Source organism: Convolutriloba macropyga, chromosome 2 (assembly GCF_964194025.1).
Source record: "Convolutriloba macropyga chromosome 2, txConMacr16.3, whole genome shotgun sequence".
Classification (NCBI taxonomy): Eukaryota; Metazoa; Xenacoelomorpha; order Acoela; family Convolutidae; genus Convolutriloba; species Convolutriloba macropyga.
Window position 1 is genome coordinate 62,152,139 of NC_134469.1, and position 19,116 is coordinate 62,171,254.

Sequence of the window (19,116 nt, forward strand, 5' to 3'; positions counted from 1 at the left end):
ATAACTCTGTGTAACACCACTTTCATAGGACGAACCCCTTAGTACACATAAAATCACGGTAGCAGTACGCAAACACGAAACTGACATCACCTTACTATCTATTATTAACTATAGTTTTATTATTAGTCCAAACTACTGTGAGGGAACCCTACGCAACTTCGACCCCATCAAAAACTATTTCTTTTTCGCGTCACTTTATACCAAGACTCAGAGGCCAGTCCTCTTCCCCATTGAATATCTCCAGGGTGTTGAGGGAGGAGCCACAAAGTTTATGCACGGACAAAAATTCAACCTCCTGTACAGGGACTGGATTGCAGATAAGTTGGCGAAAACAACTGGAGAAAACACAATTTTTGAACCATCTGTTGGCGATGCAGCCACACTGCAACACAGATTTGTACCCTCGGGCTCTCGCCGCCTGCCTTGCCCGGGACAAGGAATTCGTGCAATTTTCCAGGGAACATGACAAACGGGCCCCTAATTTGAAATTTAATATCGTTTATTGGGTGCAATCCCACGAATAAGGGTCACTGTCCCTGCAAAAACTTGAAGCTTCACAACTCTTCACAACACAAAATTTTTTCTGTTTTTGCTATAATTTCTATATGAACTTTTTAAATTTCTTTTATATTTTCTCTATATTCCTCTCTAATTTTCCACAATTGAAGATTAGGATCAGTTCTTTCCTTCGTCTCTCCGGTTGGAGTTTACTCTGCAGCTTTGAACCCTACCAAAAGTTTAGGGAACTAAGGAGCTCACACAGTAGCTAAATGATGCGTTTTGGCAAAAAGGTAAGCTGATAAATGTGATCGAAACAGATGGTGATAAACAGAAATATCCTTGTACCATATGGTGATAAACAGAAATCTCCTTGTACAAACCGACAGAGATTACAGACTAGAAGCGATCCTCCAACTGGGAACACATCCTCACAACAGGACAGTGAGAGACAATTGGGTATTCTAACAGGACTGACGTTTCTGGCCAGCACAACTTGTGACTGGCACCCTTACCGGTTTCACACTTGAAAAAGATGAAGACTATGCACAGACGACAATAGTGAATAATTCTCTGACAGGGACTTCAGACGACGACACAAGTCACTAACTCGAACATACAACGAGGATGGCACATCCAGCGTATTTCATCTACAACTCACAAATGCGGATCAAAGCTCTTAACCCCGGATGGATGTAGCTGTAGGAAACTGGATTTACACTTCCAGCCAATCAGAGACTGAGAAGACACTAATTTGTTGTCGATAGGACTAACTTCACTAACTGTAGTTAGTCTACTAGAGTAGTTGCACGATGTTCATACCTCTGAATCCGGTATTACTCTGCTTGACCACCGTAATAATTGAAGTCTATCTTCAGTGTTTTACAGAATCGGTTAGTCTGAGAGATATACGTAAGCCCGTAAGCCTACTTCGCGCGCAGAAATAAGGGGCCCTAACTCTTTATACCTCAAGAATGTAAAACGAGCCCTAATCTGTTCTGTCTCAGTAGTTTTTACGTGCAGATCTGTGAGTGTTCAAAGCGTTTTTCGCAGAAATTTAAAAAAGCCCTTACGCGAGTATTGCAATTGCTATATTTTTGCGTTTCATTTTTGCGGAGCAGCTATTCAGGCTCAAAATTGTATGATCATCGAGGCGGGACTGTATGATCATGCTAACTTTTTGTTTCATTTTAGAGTCATTTTTGTCAAAACTATGGGTTAGTTCTGCCAAAATTGACAATGCACTAATTACCCCATACCTTTAATTTTCTCGTTCTCAACTGCTTGATACTTTATTCTGCAAATTCCTATATTTCATAGTGGTTTCATTTGGCAATCTGCCAGCTAAACTCTAGATAAATTGACTCAAAATCAGAAAATTTCAAATAATATTTTTCTCGCCTCAGAACTCTGAAAACATTTTCTGATATTTAAACCTTCCTTATAACCTGTTACTGGCAACTTCGAAAAACAATTGGATTACCTTTTAATCAGTTCGTCATTGTAATAAATATTGGTAATACTAAATATTTCCTCACCAAATCTCCGCTTTTTAATTCATTTTGCCTAATAGAAAAGTGTATTGTCGTTGATCATCAGTATAGAAAATGTATAACACCATGTGTAAAGTTTCAGGGTGTCTTTTTTGCCGAAAGTTTTTTTATTATGATTGTAAAACAAATAGGGAAAAATTGCAGAAAATTTGTTTGAACTCGTTTTTTTCCCTCGTTTTTGTATAGTTGACTTTTTGTATTGCACTTGTAATTTGATATACAGTAATATAATATACAGTAATTTTCATTATTTTAATTTAATTTTCTTTAATTTGGTTTTACGTTAATTTTTTGTTGGCTGACTTCTTTTTATTACGAGCGTATCTTTTTGTACTGTTGACAAAAACAGTTTGGCAGTTTCTTGAAAATTTTTCTTTGGAGTGTTTTGTCCTTCTCCAACAGCAACCAATTGATAAATTAAATGTAATGCTTCCAAAGAAGAGAGGTCCTTATACAATTTTCTTTCCCAAGATGGCAGTGTTTTCTTTCTTCAGTTCCTCAACGCTTAAACAAACTTTTTCTTACAAAACAAATTTTGCCATTTTCACAGAAAATGTAATGATTGTCAGAACCATATTAAACATTTAGACTTTTTCTCAAAGCTGGATAATAAAAATTAAAAATTAGAAATTGATTGTTTTTGCTGAAATGAAAATACTTTTGTGATTATTCCAGGATAAGGATTTTTCGAACCATTTTTGCGTTGTTTCTTCTAGCAGCGGCAACAGAAGTCCCTCTGCTTCAAATGTTAAGTAATTTGAAATAATCTTGACAAAAACCTGCGTTTGAACTTGTCAGATCTTCTTATGTTTGAAATAATAAATTTTGACTTCTTCAAATGTAAGTTTAAGAGAAATGACAACCGTTTGCAATTTATTAAACAAAATGCGCAATGTTAATATAATGTTTTTTCTCCCTGCGAAATGCTACAGATTTTCAATATTATAAAAACCTAAGAGTTACCCTGAAAGATGAACAGAGGCTAACAGGAAATTCTTTGAAAGCAAATTGAAAACTTTTTGCGCCACAGAAGAATCCCCAATCAAACTAAAAAATAATTAATAAGACAAAAATGAAAAAAAAACTTTCTCTGTAAATTTTTGTTGTTGTGCTTCCTGGTCCATGTACCGCGTAAGAATGCATAGAAACAGAAATAAATATTCAAAATATGACAAAAGTTTTAAAGAAACCAATTTGTCAAATGAAAAGCAAAAACTGCTCAAGATCTTGAGAAAACCACCACACTTGGCTCCAACTTCAAATGCGACTTTTTCCGCCGTGAAATAATTGTTCACAACAATTTCAGCATAATTTGGGCTTAAAAAAGGTTCACATTTACCTATGCCACGTATTTATATCCGTGGTCGAATTAGTCAAATATGTTACTTTATCGCTGTGACTTTTCTACAAATTTCGAACTCCGTGGATACGCTTATGCATGCATATCAATGTTAGCTCACCAACTTTCTGATTGTATCCGTTAGTCGGCTCATTTCACTTTTTAATGCAAGCTCGGTACCTATTCTGAGCTTGAGCTTGTAAGAATAAAGTGAATCTGTTGTTTGGAGTGCCTAGTTGTACTGTCACTGTGGTGACCATCATCCAAAATCTTCATCATTTGTTGCGCCTTCCTCTCCAGTTTGGATCCGACTGTAGCTTTCTGTAGAATTTGTTTGAGTTTTGCCTTGGCTTCAATTTTACGCTCCTCTTTTATCAACATCTCTGCCGACCACAACAAACACTCACAGTGGAGAGTACTGTCTTTCACAGTTATAGCTTCCTTTCAATGATTTAAGCAGAAATGTTTGTTGTTGACTGTATAGCACAACTAGCATTTTTTTCTGTATAATGATTTAGTAGATCAAGTGTGAGCTCATTTACCAAATTTTCGTCCAATTTTCCCAAAAAAAATTCATTTCCTCTTTAGCATCCCCTATTTGTTTGTTGTTAGGCTAGATAACACAAATGAACGCATTTTAATCAGTCAGAATTTTATCTAGACTAATCATTTATAGATGGTCATAATCGATCGGGGAGAAATGGAACAGGCACAAAAACCCTCATCTGCGCCTCTAAGGGATAGTTGGCTATGTTCTATTTTGTCTATTTTTTCTTGTCAAGGATTATACGATACACCGAGGATAAAGACTTCAAAGAATTTTGAAATGTTTTGAAGAGGAAAAAAATGAAAAAGATGAAAAAAGTGAGCGACGTTCTCGGTATTTTGGTTTTTTTAATGTAATAGATTGATAAAATATTCAAATAAGTCCGTTTTAGAAACGTTTTCACCTATGCAGCAGTGCCAAAATTTATTTCTTCAAAAATACTGCACAAAAACTACTCTCCCTTCTTAACGGAGAAGGAAGACGTTTACCTAAGCATACTGTTTCGAAAACGGTCAGATTGTGCGTTCGAAAGATAGTCAATTAAAAAATGATCATTCGGGTCAGAAAACAACTGTTTGACAACAATTCGGACGTCTGCCGGTACCAAATTTTTGAGAAAATTTGCTAGAGTTTATTACCAGAGTCTATTTTTTCTATGTTAATACATAGTGCGTGTGAAACGTGCTTTCAAACTTTGCGGAGTAAAACGCGGTGCCCTATATGGAACGTCCAGTCAGCGTTTTTCACTTTTATACTGGAAGCTGAAACTGAAAGCAATAACCACTTTTAAAAGAACCCGCAGTCGGTTTCCAGTGAATAGACCATAATTACCCCCAAAACAATACTAAGCATCACTTCACAAAGCAGCACCATATAATTGACCAAACAAAGGAAGCATAATACGCAAAACATGAAAGCTTTAAATAAAAATGTCGGGAATAAACTAAAGAGAACAAAATCAAGCTGCAGAATAATTGTAAATTAACCCCTCATTTTTGTTTTCAATGTTGATGAAAGTGTCTCAGTCATATCTGCCGCCTATTTAGAAAACAGAATATGAAAACAGCAGAACCCTGGAAGCCAAAACCGTTTTTGAAAGGCGTTGAATTCGCTTTTAATTGAATTGGCTCGAAATGATACAAGATTTCACATATTAGAATTAAATATAATTATATAGTTGAATAATAAGGGAAGCATAGTCCACAACACATCAAAACATCGGCATTTAATGAGAAAGATTTTTTGTTGTTCTTACTTTTCTTGTTCGCGAAGCTGATCAATCAGCCCCTTAATTGCGGGCAGTTAAAATATTAGATGAATTTCGAGTTTGAAAGTCACGTTGTGATTGCGGAAAACATTTCCCTTTTTGTTAATAAATTAAGTACTAAATTTAATGTAGAATATATATTTTTTGCGATAATTAGTTGCAATAAATATTTGTTAGGCTTAGTTTAATTGTTTTATATTGGCTTCCCTTCAAATTAAATTGAAATTATGTGAAATGCCCTTACAGCCGAACGTAATTACTTTTCACGTTTATTCGATTCTCTTTTTCATTTTAAGGTTTTTAATTGCTTTGTGGAGATCACTTTCACAAAGTTTAAGAGCATTCCTCATTGAAAGTAAGTCGGCAGTGGAAAACGCCAGCCGCTTTCTTTTTAAGTAGTTTTTTTCGGTACCGGTAGACGCTCCTAATGATGCGTTCACTTTGGGGTCACCTCAGTTTATTGACTGTACTAATCAACTGATCAAACTCATTGGTATTATAGAGCTAATTACTTTACTGTAAAAACTCTATTTTGAAGAAAAGAAACTTAAAAACCTTTCATCTTTAGAGCCTGTTTGGAGGCAACCTCTGCATAGAATAGCGCCTTTTGCGTGAAGTTGTGTTTGTAATACATCTTTGATATCTCCAATCTAGCAGTTAACATACCACTTGGATTTCCACTGAGCAGCCCCAATTTCTGCTCCATTAGTTCAAATACTCTGTCCAAATTGTTGTCAATTTTGCTGAGTCGAATTAGGTGGTCCAAGGCAACTATCCGCTCGTCTGTATAGTCATGCTTCGTTGACATTTTGAGAACCTTGGAAGCTTTGGCCTCAAAACCATTGGTTGTTTTTAATTATAAAGCATTTCTCTTTAATGCAAAAAACCTCATTGTTTTTTTCGCTTCAGCAAAATTTTCTCTTCATCTCACGAGAGGTGTTCTTTTTTGCAGTCATATGAGCATTTAAAAAACGACTCTGATATATCGAGAAGTTCAGAACTTCTTATAGTTAGAAGTGCCATATATATACAAAATTTTCTTGTTGGTGAAATGATGTTGAATAATGGCTTCCAATTTGAACTTAATCAGTGCCTCGAAAATGTTCATATCACAAGTTTAACAGTGTACATAAACCACAAATTTGTGTCCTAAATTCGACCAAAAATCACCATTAGTGTTGGTCATAAACCAACCAACTGATCCCGCATGAACCAACCCGCCGATATGTCAATTAGGGAGAACAGTGTGTTATATGGTAAGAACTGCAAGATTACCTGCAGTATGAGGCAAAGGGAAACCTTGTTAAAATCTTGATGGTAAATTAACCCATATCAAATAATCCTGACGCATCCGTAAGTTTTTTATACCGTCACAGACATGAAATACCCGTCAATTTTTCGGTCACAATGAACATTTTTATTTGCAGGGAAGGAGCGCCAAATATCAACGCAACTTGATACAGGTGTTGATAGCACACTGATTTTATCATAAATTTGTACTAAGTTTGCTAGATCTCACTTATTTGGATAATGTACATGTTTCGCTGCCTGCAAAATCTTTCTCTGACTTTTCTGGGATCAAAAAGGCTCTTGAATAATTGAACTGAAGTAGGTGTAGGCATGAACAACTAGCATTGTTGCAAAGCAGAAAACGATGTGAACTGCTTAGGGAGTGGACATTGCCCAAGAGGACGTCAACACACTAGGTGTTGGAATACAGCCCACCGTCAAAGATTACAAAGTGAGGCTAATTATGGTAACACAGCCAATAATCTGCAGGACAAGAAAGATACCTCTTCACTTATAATACACAGACTTGTATGCGACAGGGCATCCTAGAGACGGGGAAGCATGGTGGGGTCAAAATGAATCTTCACTAGTGTTTAAGTGGGAAAATTGAAACCCTAAGAATATGCGCGCACTGAGGTATTCTCATTTGTGGCAAAGATATGGACGAGGACCACTCAATCTAACATATGAAGAACAAACTTCCTTTAATCTACGAGATGCTCCTATGGCAAAAACAATTTGTCAAATATATATAACACAGAAACCAATTTGAGCTTGAGGTGGATACAAGGGAGAAATTTGCGCAAATTATTTTTAAAATGTTATCTTGTTTTATGTAACAAATTAGGAGCACTGCAAGAAAATAATGTTTGCTCTGAAATATCGACAGCGCGTGAAAAACGGTTTTTTAAGAAAAATCTCATGAAAAAATCTGTTTAAAGCGTTAGTTGTCTTTGTTTTCATGTCTTTTAGACAGAATTAGCTTCCCAACTTAAACATTTTTAGAAACTCAAAATTCTTTAACCTCCATAAGATGTGAAAGGACTTGAGTCTTTTGTCTTCTTAGTAATTATTTTTGCATGGATGATGCGCTTTTCTTCAAAGACTTTGCCATTGCAGGGAGTCGAAAAAAAAACAATTTTAGATGGGTACAAGAACAACAATATCTTTTGTAAAACTTTGCAACTGAATATAATTTGCTAAACCATTTCAGCCTTACTGTTTTACAAAAGAAGCAACTCCGACAACAAAACACTCGGAGAAAGCAGTATGCATGGTCTTCTCACAAGAAGCACCTCTTGTTTTTTAAATTGGCAGAGTTTCCTCGCAATCTCAAGAAAACTACAGCAATTTTCAACGGTGGAAACTTGTAATTGTCATTGTTCATAATAATGAATTTTTTGGAAGAAGATTCACTCTACTGATTGACAAAAATCTCTGGAACGCTTTTTCACACCCGGAGAAAAATGCTCACATTGGCATCAGTAAGAATCTAGAGACTGGCGTTAGCGCTATTTGAGTTCAAATTTGATATGAAATACACATTCGAAGAGCATTTTTCGGATAGACTATATTTTGACAGAGACAAAGAAAATGATCGAGTCTGCTCCTTTTGCAATCTGTTCAAGTCAAAGTCGTGGCGCCCTTCGATATCAGAACTTATCTGCATATTCACCGACATTTCCACAACATCATTATAAAAATAAAATTTTCTAATTTAGAACAGTGCCCTGAAGCAGCAGAGAAAAGTTCAAACAAAAAACAACTTTCACACTCTGAAATTGCGGTATATTTCGTTGTGTTCCGCTCAAGAAATCCCTCACAATATGGCCTGTGGTCATGACCAAAGTTCATAGAACTCATCAAGGAAAAATGCGACAACGACAAACAGATCATTCCGAATATTATCTTTGCATCAATGATGATTTTCTTCAATATATATGTAAATGTAAGAAATGTCAAAATTTAATCGTGCAATTGATCACAAAATCTGATCCAATTGAATCAGTCTTCTGATTGGTGATGATCAGTTCACCTACCAATCCTGATACTTTTGTTGCTCAAAATGATATGAAATATTTTTTTTGTGCGAAATTAATATAGAAAGCAAAAAACGCATTTGTGGAATATTGACTCACCGTAGGATATAAATTTTTTAAATTTGGATTTGAAATCGTTTCTCTTCAAGAGAACTTCACAATCAACCAAACTGCTCTGTAAAGAATTGTCAACTCAAGTAGTCAACAATTTTCAGTACAAAACTCATTTCTGAAACTTTGTTTGTAGAAAAAAGGAAAACCGGTACAAAAAAAGTGGGTAATTTCTTTTAAGGTTTCAAATAATGTTTGACAGTGAAAATTGACTCAAAATTTAAATTTATGCAAAAATCATTAAAACATTTTTCGAGGCGTGGTTTCTATAACACCACGAATACGGTTGTGAAAAGTCCGAAAACAATCATTAGTCATGGAACTTTTATCGCTTGGTTGGATTGCCGTAAAACAAACAGCACAATCATACGTAAAACAAAATCGGCTGAAAATTTTTTTGGTTCTCAAAATAGTGGTTTCAAACAGGGAAAAAGTCATTGTTGTTCTCATGTTGTATCGATATGATCTTTTGAGCTTAAAAACGATTTTTTGTAAGAGTGATCTTGTTTCCCCAGAAATGAAGTCTGGAGTAAAGATTGGAAGCAAATTGCTTTTCTTTAAAAAAAAACTACTCGATTTTTATTCTTCAAAATTTACAAGACTGTTTTGTTTTTATATGCGAAAATGTTTCTTTTTCATGTTTTTAGCAAAAAAATTTTTTCAACATTATTATTTGATTTAAAGTTTTATTGTGCACGTGAGATAGTTTTGCCCCTGAGATGTAATTATTAGTGTCTTTGTCATGCTGTAGTTGCCCTGAATCAGAAACTAAATCATTCAAATAGTTGACTTCAAAAATGAGAGTTGAAAACATTCACAAATCATTATAATTTGGTATCCAAATGAAGATGTGGTTGCATCAGGAAGAGATTAAAAATAGAGGCTTTCTAGAAGATGCCGGATGTCTATAAATCACATCATACCTACCCAGGTTTAGATGCGCAACCCTAGACTGCTCTGATCAGACCATTTCCCAGACTTTGCCCTCTTATCAGATCATCGTGCGACCCAAAGCCCTCTGATCAAGACCGTAGTGCGACTCAAGAAATTGTGCAACCATAGTGTGACCCAAAAGACCTCTGATCAGACTATCGTGCGACCCAAATATTTCGTGCGACTCTGGTGCGACCCAAATTTTTGTGCGACTTTAGTGCGACCAACGCTATCTCTGATCAGACCATTTCTGTAAAATTGTTATAATCTGTTGTTATTTGTTTAAATTAATCAATTCAAACCTTTAAATTTAGTAAATTAGTATCTCTTGTTAAGTATTAGACAAAACTAATTGATAAAAAAATAAACAGAAAGTCACTTCGAAGTGCTTGCAACGTTTCTTTTGAGTCATCAAAAACAGTGATAGAAAATTGCAGTCAAATATAAATATTGTTAGTTAATGATCTGTGGTCAGAGTTTGGGGCAACTCTATAAGCCTCCGACAGTCCATCAGGTAACACACCCTCAAACAGAGGAAGCTTCTTTCGGGCAATCTTCCTGGGATCCCTGGCTCCATCGCCGAAGCTATCGAGAGGAATCACCCGAATCATACCGTGAGAAAACTTCTTCTCTGGAGGAGGACTCTCGGGAGTTATGCGTGCAGACATTTTGATATTCTCCTCAAGCGTGAAAACCAAGCATTTGTATAAGATACGAGACAAGCAAAAACCGGCAAACTTTAGAATCAATGATTTTGAAGTATCTCAATTATGCATATCAAATTCATTTCAAAACTCGAGACATATTCATCAGCCACAAAAATTGAACGACAATTGTACCTTTAACGCAGTTCTCTAACACAAACGTGTGTATATTGGCGCAACACATCAGTACACGATGTGGAAAACACAGCCGGAGTTCAGTCCCCCAATGCGCCGCAGCTGTCTCGAGTAAACAGACACAGCTGATTGATGCTCAGCCCTTCTTCCAGTTCTTGCTTAATTCAATTTCTTTTTATTTCTTTTCTTTCTCTTTTATTTACCTACTCTTTCTTTCTTCACCCTCTCTGACAAATTTTACCTTCATGCCTAACAACGTCCAATAACAGCTGCAGACGAGGCTAGCCAGAAGTACCCAACGACAAGTTATAGCAATCAGGAAAAAACCAGTAAAAACCATCCACGGTGTTTAAAATGGTTTCGTACCCCAATAACGTTGTACAGTTTAGAGTCAACTTCCCAAACTCAATCTCAAACTCACAATCTCTTGAAACTGCTGTTGTAATAAACTTTATTGTTAATGGTTGTACATGAATTTCTCTCGTTGGGGCAACTTATGTCCAGGTTTTGCCCTCAGATCAGACCGTAGCGCGACCCTTGTACAGACCATTTCCCAGACTTTGCCCTCTGATCAGACCGTAGTGCGACCATTGTCAAAACCATCGTGCGACTCAAGCGATTCACAGACCATGTATTTTGGATCGCACCACACCACCAGTGTGCGACCCAAATGGTCTGATCAGAGGAGTCTACGGTCGCGCACCTAAACCTGGGTACTTTTTTCAATGAACAAATAAAGACATAATATATGTTTATTTATGTTTAATAATAATATTTTGTCCTGCTATACTTTTCGAGGAGAATGAACAAAGTGTAAGCAAAGTTAACTCAGTATGCTCGGCTTTACTAGGAAGGAAAAGAACCTGCGTTTACTTACTCATTTTAGAAGAGCATGCTGCGAAATTCATTGAATTTTAAACTTCAAATTTTTGTTCAGAATCATGCTTTTTAATGGAATTGAGCTTGCATGTAAACCAGGCCCAGACGTCGACTTATCAAGGTTTTAAATGTTCTAAAGGGGAGGTTAATGTCAACTGCGCACTGTCCAGTATCCTAAATTAAGTTTAGACAGTCTTTTTATGAGTTGAACAATGGTCTCTCAACAAAAAATTATGATGCCCCCATGCTTATTGAAGCCCCCCCCCCACCCGGATCAACATTCTTGGTTATCATACAAGATCATTTATGATTCCATTGTTTTTTGAATCATAAATGTTTTGTTTTTTATGATCTTAGTATGATTGTCAAGATTCCATAAAAATCACATATGATTAGGGATATTTATTCGAAAGGGATATAAAGCGACAAACCCAAAAATTATAGACTGGGCAAGGTCTTCTCATAAGTCGAGGTCTAGACCATGGAAGGGCACGGGCCTTTTGTGTGAAATGTGTTGCCTGTTTGTAGTCTCCCAACTGTTCATAAGCAGATGCAACTATGCTGTTCAGTCGCATGATGCTTTTCACTTTCTCCTCGGGATCCATGTCCTGTACACTAAAACCCTTCACTCTGATTAGTCCTGTCTCGCAAGCAGCCAAAACCTGAAATGGCGAAGTTTAATCTATAAATACGCTGAAATTTCAGCGCATTTTTTTAACCTCGGAGAATTTCAGCGTATTTACGCGAATTTCAGCGTATTTCATGATTTTTGCCTATTTAGGCCTGTTTCTATTTCGTCGATAAGATTTACTTGAATTAGACACAACTCTTCTGATGTCCTATATTTGACATTTGGTCCCCAAAATACTGGTCCCCAATAATACTAATAAATATTATCGTGTCAAACTTCTTGGCTTCGCTTAATTATTCTGATGGTTTCTGGTTAGTGTTAATAATGCATCAATGGTACCCAATTTCTTACAGGGATCTGAACTGATGTTTTAAATAAGTTTCGGGTTTTATTGAGACAGAATAGAACCGATTGAAAAATAATTTATCAAAAACTTCACCAGAAGTTGTTTAATATGAAGTTGTCTTATATATTGATGGATTAAAAGAATCACCTTCTATGAAAAATTTGGTTTGGTCGGCGTTTGCTTTTAATCAACCTCTACACAGGATAACAATGATGTTTTTATTCTACTTCAGTAAAAACTAAGTTCTGGATTCTTTAGACACAAAATATGCAGTTTTTGATGTTTGACTGCTTCTAAACTCACTTTATATTGTTTTCAGTTTCTCGAGGTTTCTAAATAGTTTATACTTCAAAAACAATGTCCTATAGCAGCTCAATTGGAACTTCATTTAAAGGTCCTCTGCTTTAAATGCAAATGTTTGGCAACAAATTTTTAATTTCTAGCAATTGAAATGTTATAACAAAACTTTGTCTCCAAATTTTGCCCACTCTCGTTTTTGCTTTTGTCAAATTATGCTGAAATTGCAATTGACTGGTCTAGTGTCAAGTGAACAACTTGATGGAAGAAATATCAAATAAATCTAATTGAATTGCTGAAGGACGTTTCTAGGAGAAAAATACAAAAATAGCTATTTTACTATCTGTTGTTTCTCTAGTAGAGTTATAAAACCCATTTTTTGAGAAGTTCAATACCTCATAATTAATTCATTAGTTGTCGAGACTTAGCAATGTTCATTAACAAGTTTGATGTCGAAAAATTGCAATCTCTAAATGACTTGTCTAAATTAAATTTGAAGTTTTCACCGCTTTATTTATCAGGTATGGTTACGCAAATTACTAGAAGTTAGTAATCATTAACAATGTATCAATTTGTCTGCACTTGTCCAAAAAATCTTTTTTTTGCAAACTCTCAATACTATGAAGAAAAGAGCGTCAAAGTGGCTTCTAGTTCACAACATACACCATTGTACCAAAAAGCTACGTTCTCCTGAAGAATTTTAAAAAAGTGCCACAGACATCAAATACTACAACATTTGAGTTGAAATTGAAACTCTGGTAACAATTCACTACGTTTTTTTTTTGTATCTAGTAGACTGTTTGTACAGTTTTCACACAAATTTCATTCTTTGAGGAGTCTTAGTTTGTTTAAACAGTCTCTTCCCATCTAATTGTATTGTGCCCCACAACTTAAGAGATTGCCTGCCCAAACTCGAATTTTGTGTATTTTATGTCAAAAAATTCTGTTATTTCATCGTTGAACTTCCACAATTCTTCTGTTGGCGGCGCAAATAGCCTGTTACCTTTCGGTAACGTTTTTACTGAGCTATTGTACTATATTTTAATTTTCAGCTGAGTTACTTCTGTTTTTTGTTGTCCATGAAAACTGTACATTTCGAATTGCAGCAATGCGGCAGACAGCGAACCGTTTTGCCCTTGAAGCGTTACTTTTGCTCTAAAAATTTGCTTTGCTCTAAGGCGTGAAATTTTACACGATTCTCTTGGCCACTTTGTGTAAATAATACGATTTTTCGCTTAAAACACACAAAATTCTCATGTGAAAACACACAAAGAATGCTGTTAAAAAACATGAGAAATCATGTTAATGTTACGTGATTTTTGTGTGGTTTTTAGGCGAAAAATCGTATTTTTTTCTCGAAACATTGGGGTTTTATCACACGGTTTTTTGCGAGCATCACGGGAAAAACCATGAGATTAAGGCCGAGAGAAACGTGTAAAAATAAACGATTTATCATGTAACTGGGCATTTTCTCGTCTGTCACTTTTTCCCAAAAAATCATATGGCAATGCACAATTTTTTTGTGTGATTCACACGAGAAAAATTTAGTGTGTTGTTTTATTTTTCCTAGGCATCTGTTTATGCATATATAAACATAGAAAACCCTAATTATATCCAAAGAGTAGAATAGAAAGTGTGCATTAGAAGCATTCTAATTGTTGGATGACAGAAATATCAGCTGTAAGCAACTACGAACTTTTTGGTATTTCTTTTCTTTCATATACTTGTTAACTTGGTGTTCCATTTGATCAACGTATGTCTTGTTTCTCTGCCTCGTCTCCTTGCTGCTCATTGTAGTGCACTAAAAATTGTTTCCTCGTCAAATCAAACACTAATTTGACTTTTTCTTGGCTTTATCGGCTTGTAACTCCAAAGAGCTTATTGTTGTTGGCTGGATTGGGTATTGGTTGCTACGTCTATATTTCTTTTTTTAACATAATAATTGGATCTGTTCTGTTCTCCGCCCCATCTGAGTGGACACAAACACAAATTATAGGTCTTCCTCATTCTAACATCCCAGACTAGAGGGGCTTTAATTTCGTGGGGGGGGGGAGAGGAGGGGCAGGGGGTGTACAATGGGAAATACCAGAAACTACAGCACCCCGTTATGTTAATCCAACAAGGCCCAATAAGAATCAGAAGATTTGGTTTTCAGAATCTAACTACAAATAATTTACAGTTAGATTCTGAAAATACAAACACATAACTCAAATCTGACAGGTCGTCAATAGGCTTTCAAAACAGGCTAGTCAACTGATGCTTTGATTTCTACAGCTTCTCAAGTTCAACCTGTGTAAACAATAAATAATTCTCCTCCTCAAATTTATTTCCCCAAAACCATTTTTTTCAAATGCAATTTTTTGGACAGAATTTTGTTGTTTTCCTTCATGGTAGGTACTGAATTTGTGTTAAGCAAAGTGCAGTAAAGTTTTCCAAAAAGCCGTCATCTAAATCAAAAATTTTGATAATAATTATATGCGGATTAAAGGGCACCTTTAATCCGCATATAATTATAATCAAAATTTTTGATTTAGATGACGGCGTCAGTAAAACTTTACTGCACGTCGTCGCTTAACACAAATTCCACTGCTTTTCTGACATATAACAGGCTTGGTTTTGCTAAACCAATCAAAAACATTATAAGCACCATTATTTTGAAACAGTGCATTTTTGTTTATTTCTTGAAAAAACAACCGTCAAAGAAGAGCATCAAACTAAGGACATCAGTACTTAAATGATTTCTTTGGAATCGAAACAAAAAAGGCCGCATATCAGACCCTTGTCAAATATAAACCAGAATAGGATTGGATTACCACAGTTGGTTACCTATTCTAACACTCTGATGCCTATTTGGTTTTTTAAACGCAATCAATTCCTTAGCTGGCTTACTGAAAACCAAACTAAGAACAAAATTAAGAACCATATTAAAAACCAAATTAAGCAGCTTTATGTAATTAAGTTTTTTCAGCATTTCTGCAAAGTTTTTTCGGCACCAAAAAATGGGTTTTGCTATTTTTTTTACCCTCCTGGTTTTTTCTTACGTGTTTTTTTTATTCAAGCTTGAACCTGAGATTTTTTTCTGCAGAAATTGCACTTTTTGCCAGACTTTGCTTCTGGCGTCGTTTTTGAGATACTGTGAAATTTTCAAAAAAAAATTCAAAAATGATATTGACTTGAGATATCAGAATGATATGTCTATAGCGGTCCAGGCCTGCGAAATATCCATCTTTAATGAGGAGCAACTGTTGTTTTTCTTTCAGACGTAATGGGAACAGGCAATTTACCATATAATCATTGAGAAGTGTTGTGAGTACAAACAAGAACAGTCAATGTACAAACAGGTTTTACAATGAACTCTTTGACGCAGAATTGATCTTGTGAATATTTAGGATCTTTTCCGTTTGTGCCAACCAGTACGTTATGCTCCCCACACGCATACAGAACACGTGTTATTACATGTTAAAACATCATGTAAAAATATGGCTCGTGCGTCAAGGGGGGTTGCAAATAGTATGCACCCAGTAAGCTGGGGGGAGGGGGTGTGGGCACTAACGGAAAAGATCTATTATTTATTAGAAAAGTTGGATCTATTCTGTTTCGGCCCCCCAGTGCTTTTATCGACCCCCAGTTACAAATTATATGGAGTTATATAGCACGTTACTATGTAAGAAAATAGCACGTGCGTCTGGGGTCATAAAAAATTTATGCTTACTAAGCTGAGGGGGGGGGGGGGGGCGAAACAGAAAAGATCCAAAAAGTTTTGAATGACGTTCTGCAAAAGTGCTTAAAACTGAACAAAGAAATGAGTTCAAAATTCTTTTTTGATTTCATGTCTTTGTTTCAACATTTGCAACTAGACCTCAAGATAACGCAAACTAAAAAAATCATGAAAGATTGAAGAGAACTTTTGATTCACCGTTCAAATAAGACTATCTTGTACTTTTTTGTGACTAGAGTTTGAAGTCAACTTCTTTTGACATTCAACGTTTATTTTTTCGCTTTAGCTTTGATGATTGTGTCTCTGATCTAAGTGTATTTCAATTTACTTCAGTCTTTTCTGTCATGTAAGAAGTTTTAATAAAGGAGATTTTTTGAGGAAACTATTTTTCTAACTTCAATATTTACCCGCCTGACGGCGGATTTTTTTATTAATAAGTTTAGTGAGAAAATATTTTAGCCTCCACAAAAAATTCATCTTCATAAAGTCCGTATACCTCGGACGTTCTCGGTTAAAATTGTTGTTGTCAATATAAAGGTCACAACATTTCAAATTGAAAATCTTCAATTTATCATTCAACTCAATCGCGGTAATCTTATGTAGCAGCCAGATTGATACGTGATTTCAGTTAAATACTAAAGATTTGAACAACGTCAGTTATTATCCGCCATTTTATACTTTTTTAACAGGAAGAGCTACCCACTTGTTCATCTGTTACATGTAACTAACTGCCGATAACGTGATTCCAAACAGATTATGTAGCATTTGTAATCGAACCAGCTTTCAGGTACACATATTACCGAAGATTTAACGACCAATTCTGATACAAGTACCACAAAGTCCTCAAAAATTTTTTAGTATTGTCCTAATGTTTTGAAGGAGAACGGTTATCTTTTCTGCTCATGACCAAAATATCTGGACAAAAAGTTGATATAATTGTTATACCTCTTACAAAAATGAGAAGCGAATATGGTTTTATTGTTTTGTCCCCATATATAAAAAAATATGGCCTATACAGCATCTTTATGGTAGTGACAGTCTTTTTACACACACACACACACACACACACACACACACACACACACACACGCATATATATATATATATATATATATATATATATATATATATTCATCATGGTTGGAAGTCTATAGTTTATCTGATAATTAAGCTGGGTCGTGGGTCTATTGTTGAAAAGACCCCAAAAATAATTTAACTTGATACGTGATTGGAACTTTTTCTGAGACAATCGAATAATTTATTCTTGTATTCACAGCAAGTTTGAATGGCTTTTACGATTTTTGAAAAGAAATCCGCATTTTTTTGGAGTTTGAGTTAGCCTCTACATTGAGGTGTTAGTATTTGATGAAAGTTTTGCCTGAAAAACTAGAAAGACTCGAAAAATGAAGCGAGCTGTCTGATTTAAAGAAATCGGATTTTTTCAGTTTCCAATTAGAACATCGTCAAAGCGAAGAAAAATTGGAAGAAGTTGAATATGAGGTTAATTACTCTAATTTTAACTTAGGTGTTCCCAAAACACAATCAATTAGAACTTTCAAGATTCTCATTATTTTTGTTTCAATAGCTGCATCAATTTATAGCCCGGATATTTGCCTCTTTACGTTCACTAAAAAATAAGTCTGACCTAATGATGATATTTTTCCTATATAATTAAAAGTATGGAAATTTCGATTACTGAATTAGTAACAATTTTTAACATGTTTGTAACAATTGCGGGGGGAGGGGTGGGGCTAAGATAGTCCTCTCTTCGAATCTACCGTGCCTTTAATATACCTTACAACAACCATATGCCCATTTCAAAATGCCAAAAGTCTGCACTGCCAGAAGTTAAGACGCCAGAAGTGCTTGAAAACTTCGCCAGAAGTTCGAATTCCATGATTTTTTTGTCATTTTAAAACGTGCACGTTTTGTGTTTTAAGAAATGTTATGACACACTTCGAAATTCTGACTTAATATTTCTAACCGGTACGCGGTTCTAGATAAATGCCAGAAGTTCTCAGTGACTTCAAGCAGTCTCGTGAAAGATAATTGGGGTGGTGGGGCTATGATGGGAAAGAATGGCTTTGATTACAAAACATCCAGTCAGACTATACATAACAAAGTCAACTGATTCCCAAAACTCTTCTCAAGAAACCACGTCCAGATTTTTCAAACAGAGCAGTCCAATTGTTTAACACCATATTACGTAAATTTGCTCGGAAACAATAGAATAGAAAAAAGTAAAGTTGTTGCGGTGTCTAAAATCCAAAAAGTTAAACAGAACTGACTCGCATCAGTCGGATTTTTCCCATTAAAGCCCCTATGAAACTATAGCCTCTCATTATGGTATATTTACCCTGATTGGAGAGGGGGCGATTCATGGGAAATACCTCCTCAATCTCATGCTCTTCTTCTACTGATACTACAGTAATATATACTAATACTATATATGATCAATATATTGATGGTAATGGGGTACTCACTCTAACCTCCAACTTAACTGGCGGGGGTATTGGTACAGATTGGATGGGATAGTGGCAACGTAATTTGAAAATAAAGATACTAAAAAAGACGGGGGTCGAAATAGAGAAGAGATCTGAAATGCTCTTGCATTGTTTCTTTGTTCCTCGATAATAAAGTAAAATCTTGTGCTTGTTTCAATTTTGTTTGCGGTGACTTCCTTAATAAATTTCACAATTTAATTTTGCACGGACTCGAAACATCAAAAACTGAGAAGCGAATACAGTTTGGTTGTATTGTCCCCATTTATAAAAATATAGCCCATACAGCATCTTCATGTTAGTGACAGTCTTTACATATACACACACA

At 35.5% G+C, this 19,116-nt stretch overlaps 1 protein-coding gene across 5 annotated transcripts in view; it reads right to left on the reverse strand.

The window, feature by feature from the left end:
• Nucleotides 1-19,009, reverse strand: part of LOC142335396 (uncharacterized) — a 36,500-nt gene extending 17,491 nt beyond the window's left edge. The window contains exons 1-5 of one of the 5 annotated variants that reach the window (XM_075383864.1): nucleotides 18,899-19,009; nucleotides 14,266-14,493; nucleotides 11,793-11,957; nucleotides 5,760-6,021; nucleotides 3,623-3,827 (exon numbers count right to left, since the gene is read on the reverse strand). In XM_075383864.1, coding sequence (XP_075239979.1) covers nucleotides 3,623-3,827; nucleotides 5,760-6,021; nucleotides 11,793-11,957; nucleotides 14,266-14,361 — 728 coding nt within the window. In that variant the 5' untranslated portion in view covers nucleotides 14,362-14,493; nucleotides 18,899-19,009. Of the gene's footprint in view, nucleotides 1-3,622; nucleotides 3,828-5,759; nucleotides 6,037-11,775; nucleotides 11,958-14,265; nucleotides 14,539-18,776 lie in introns of those variants that run through there. The other 4 variants (XM_075383863.1, XM_075383861.1, XM_075383862.1 and 1 more) reach the window with 4 other exon arrangements.
• Between the last annotated feature and the right edge of the window lie 107 nt (nucleotides 19,010-19,116).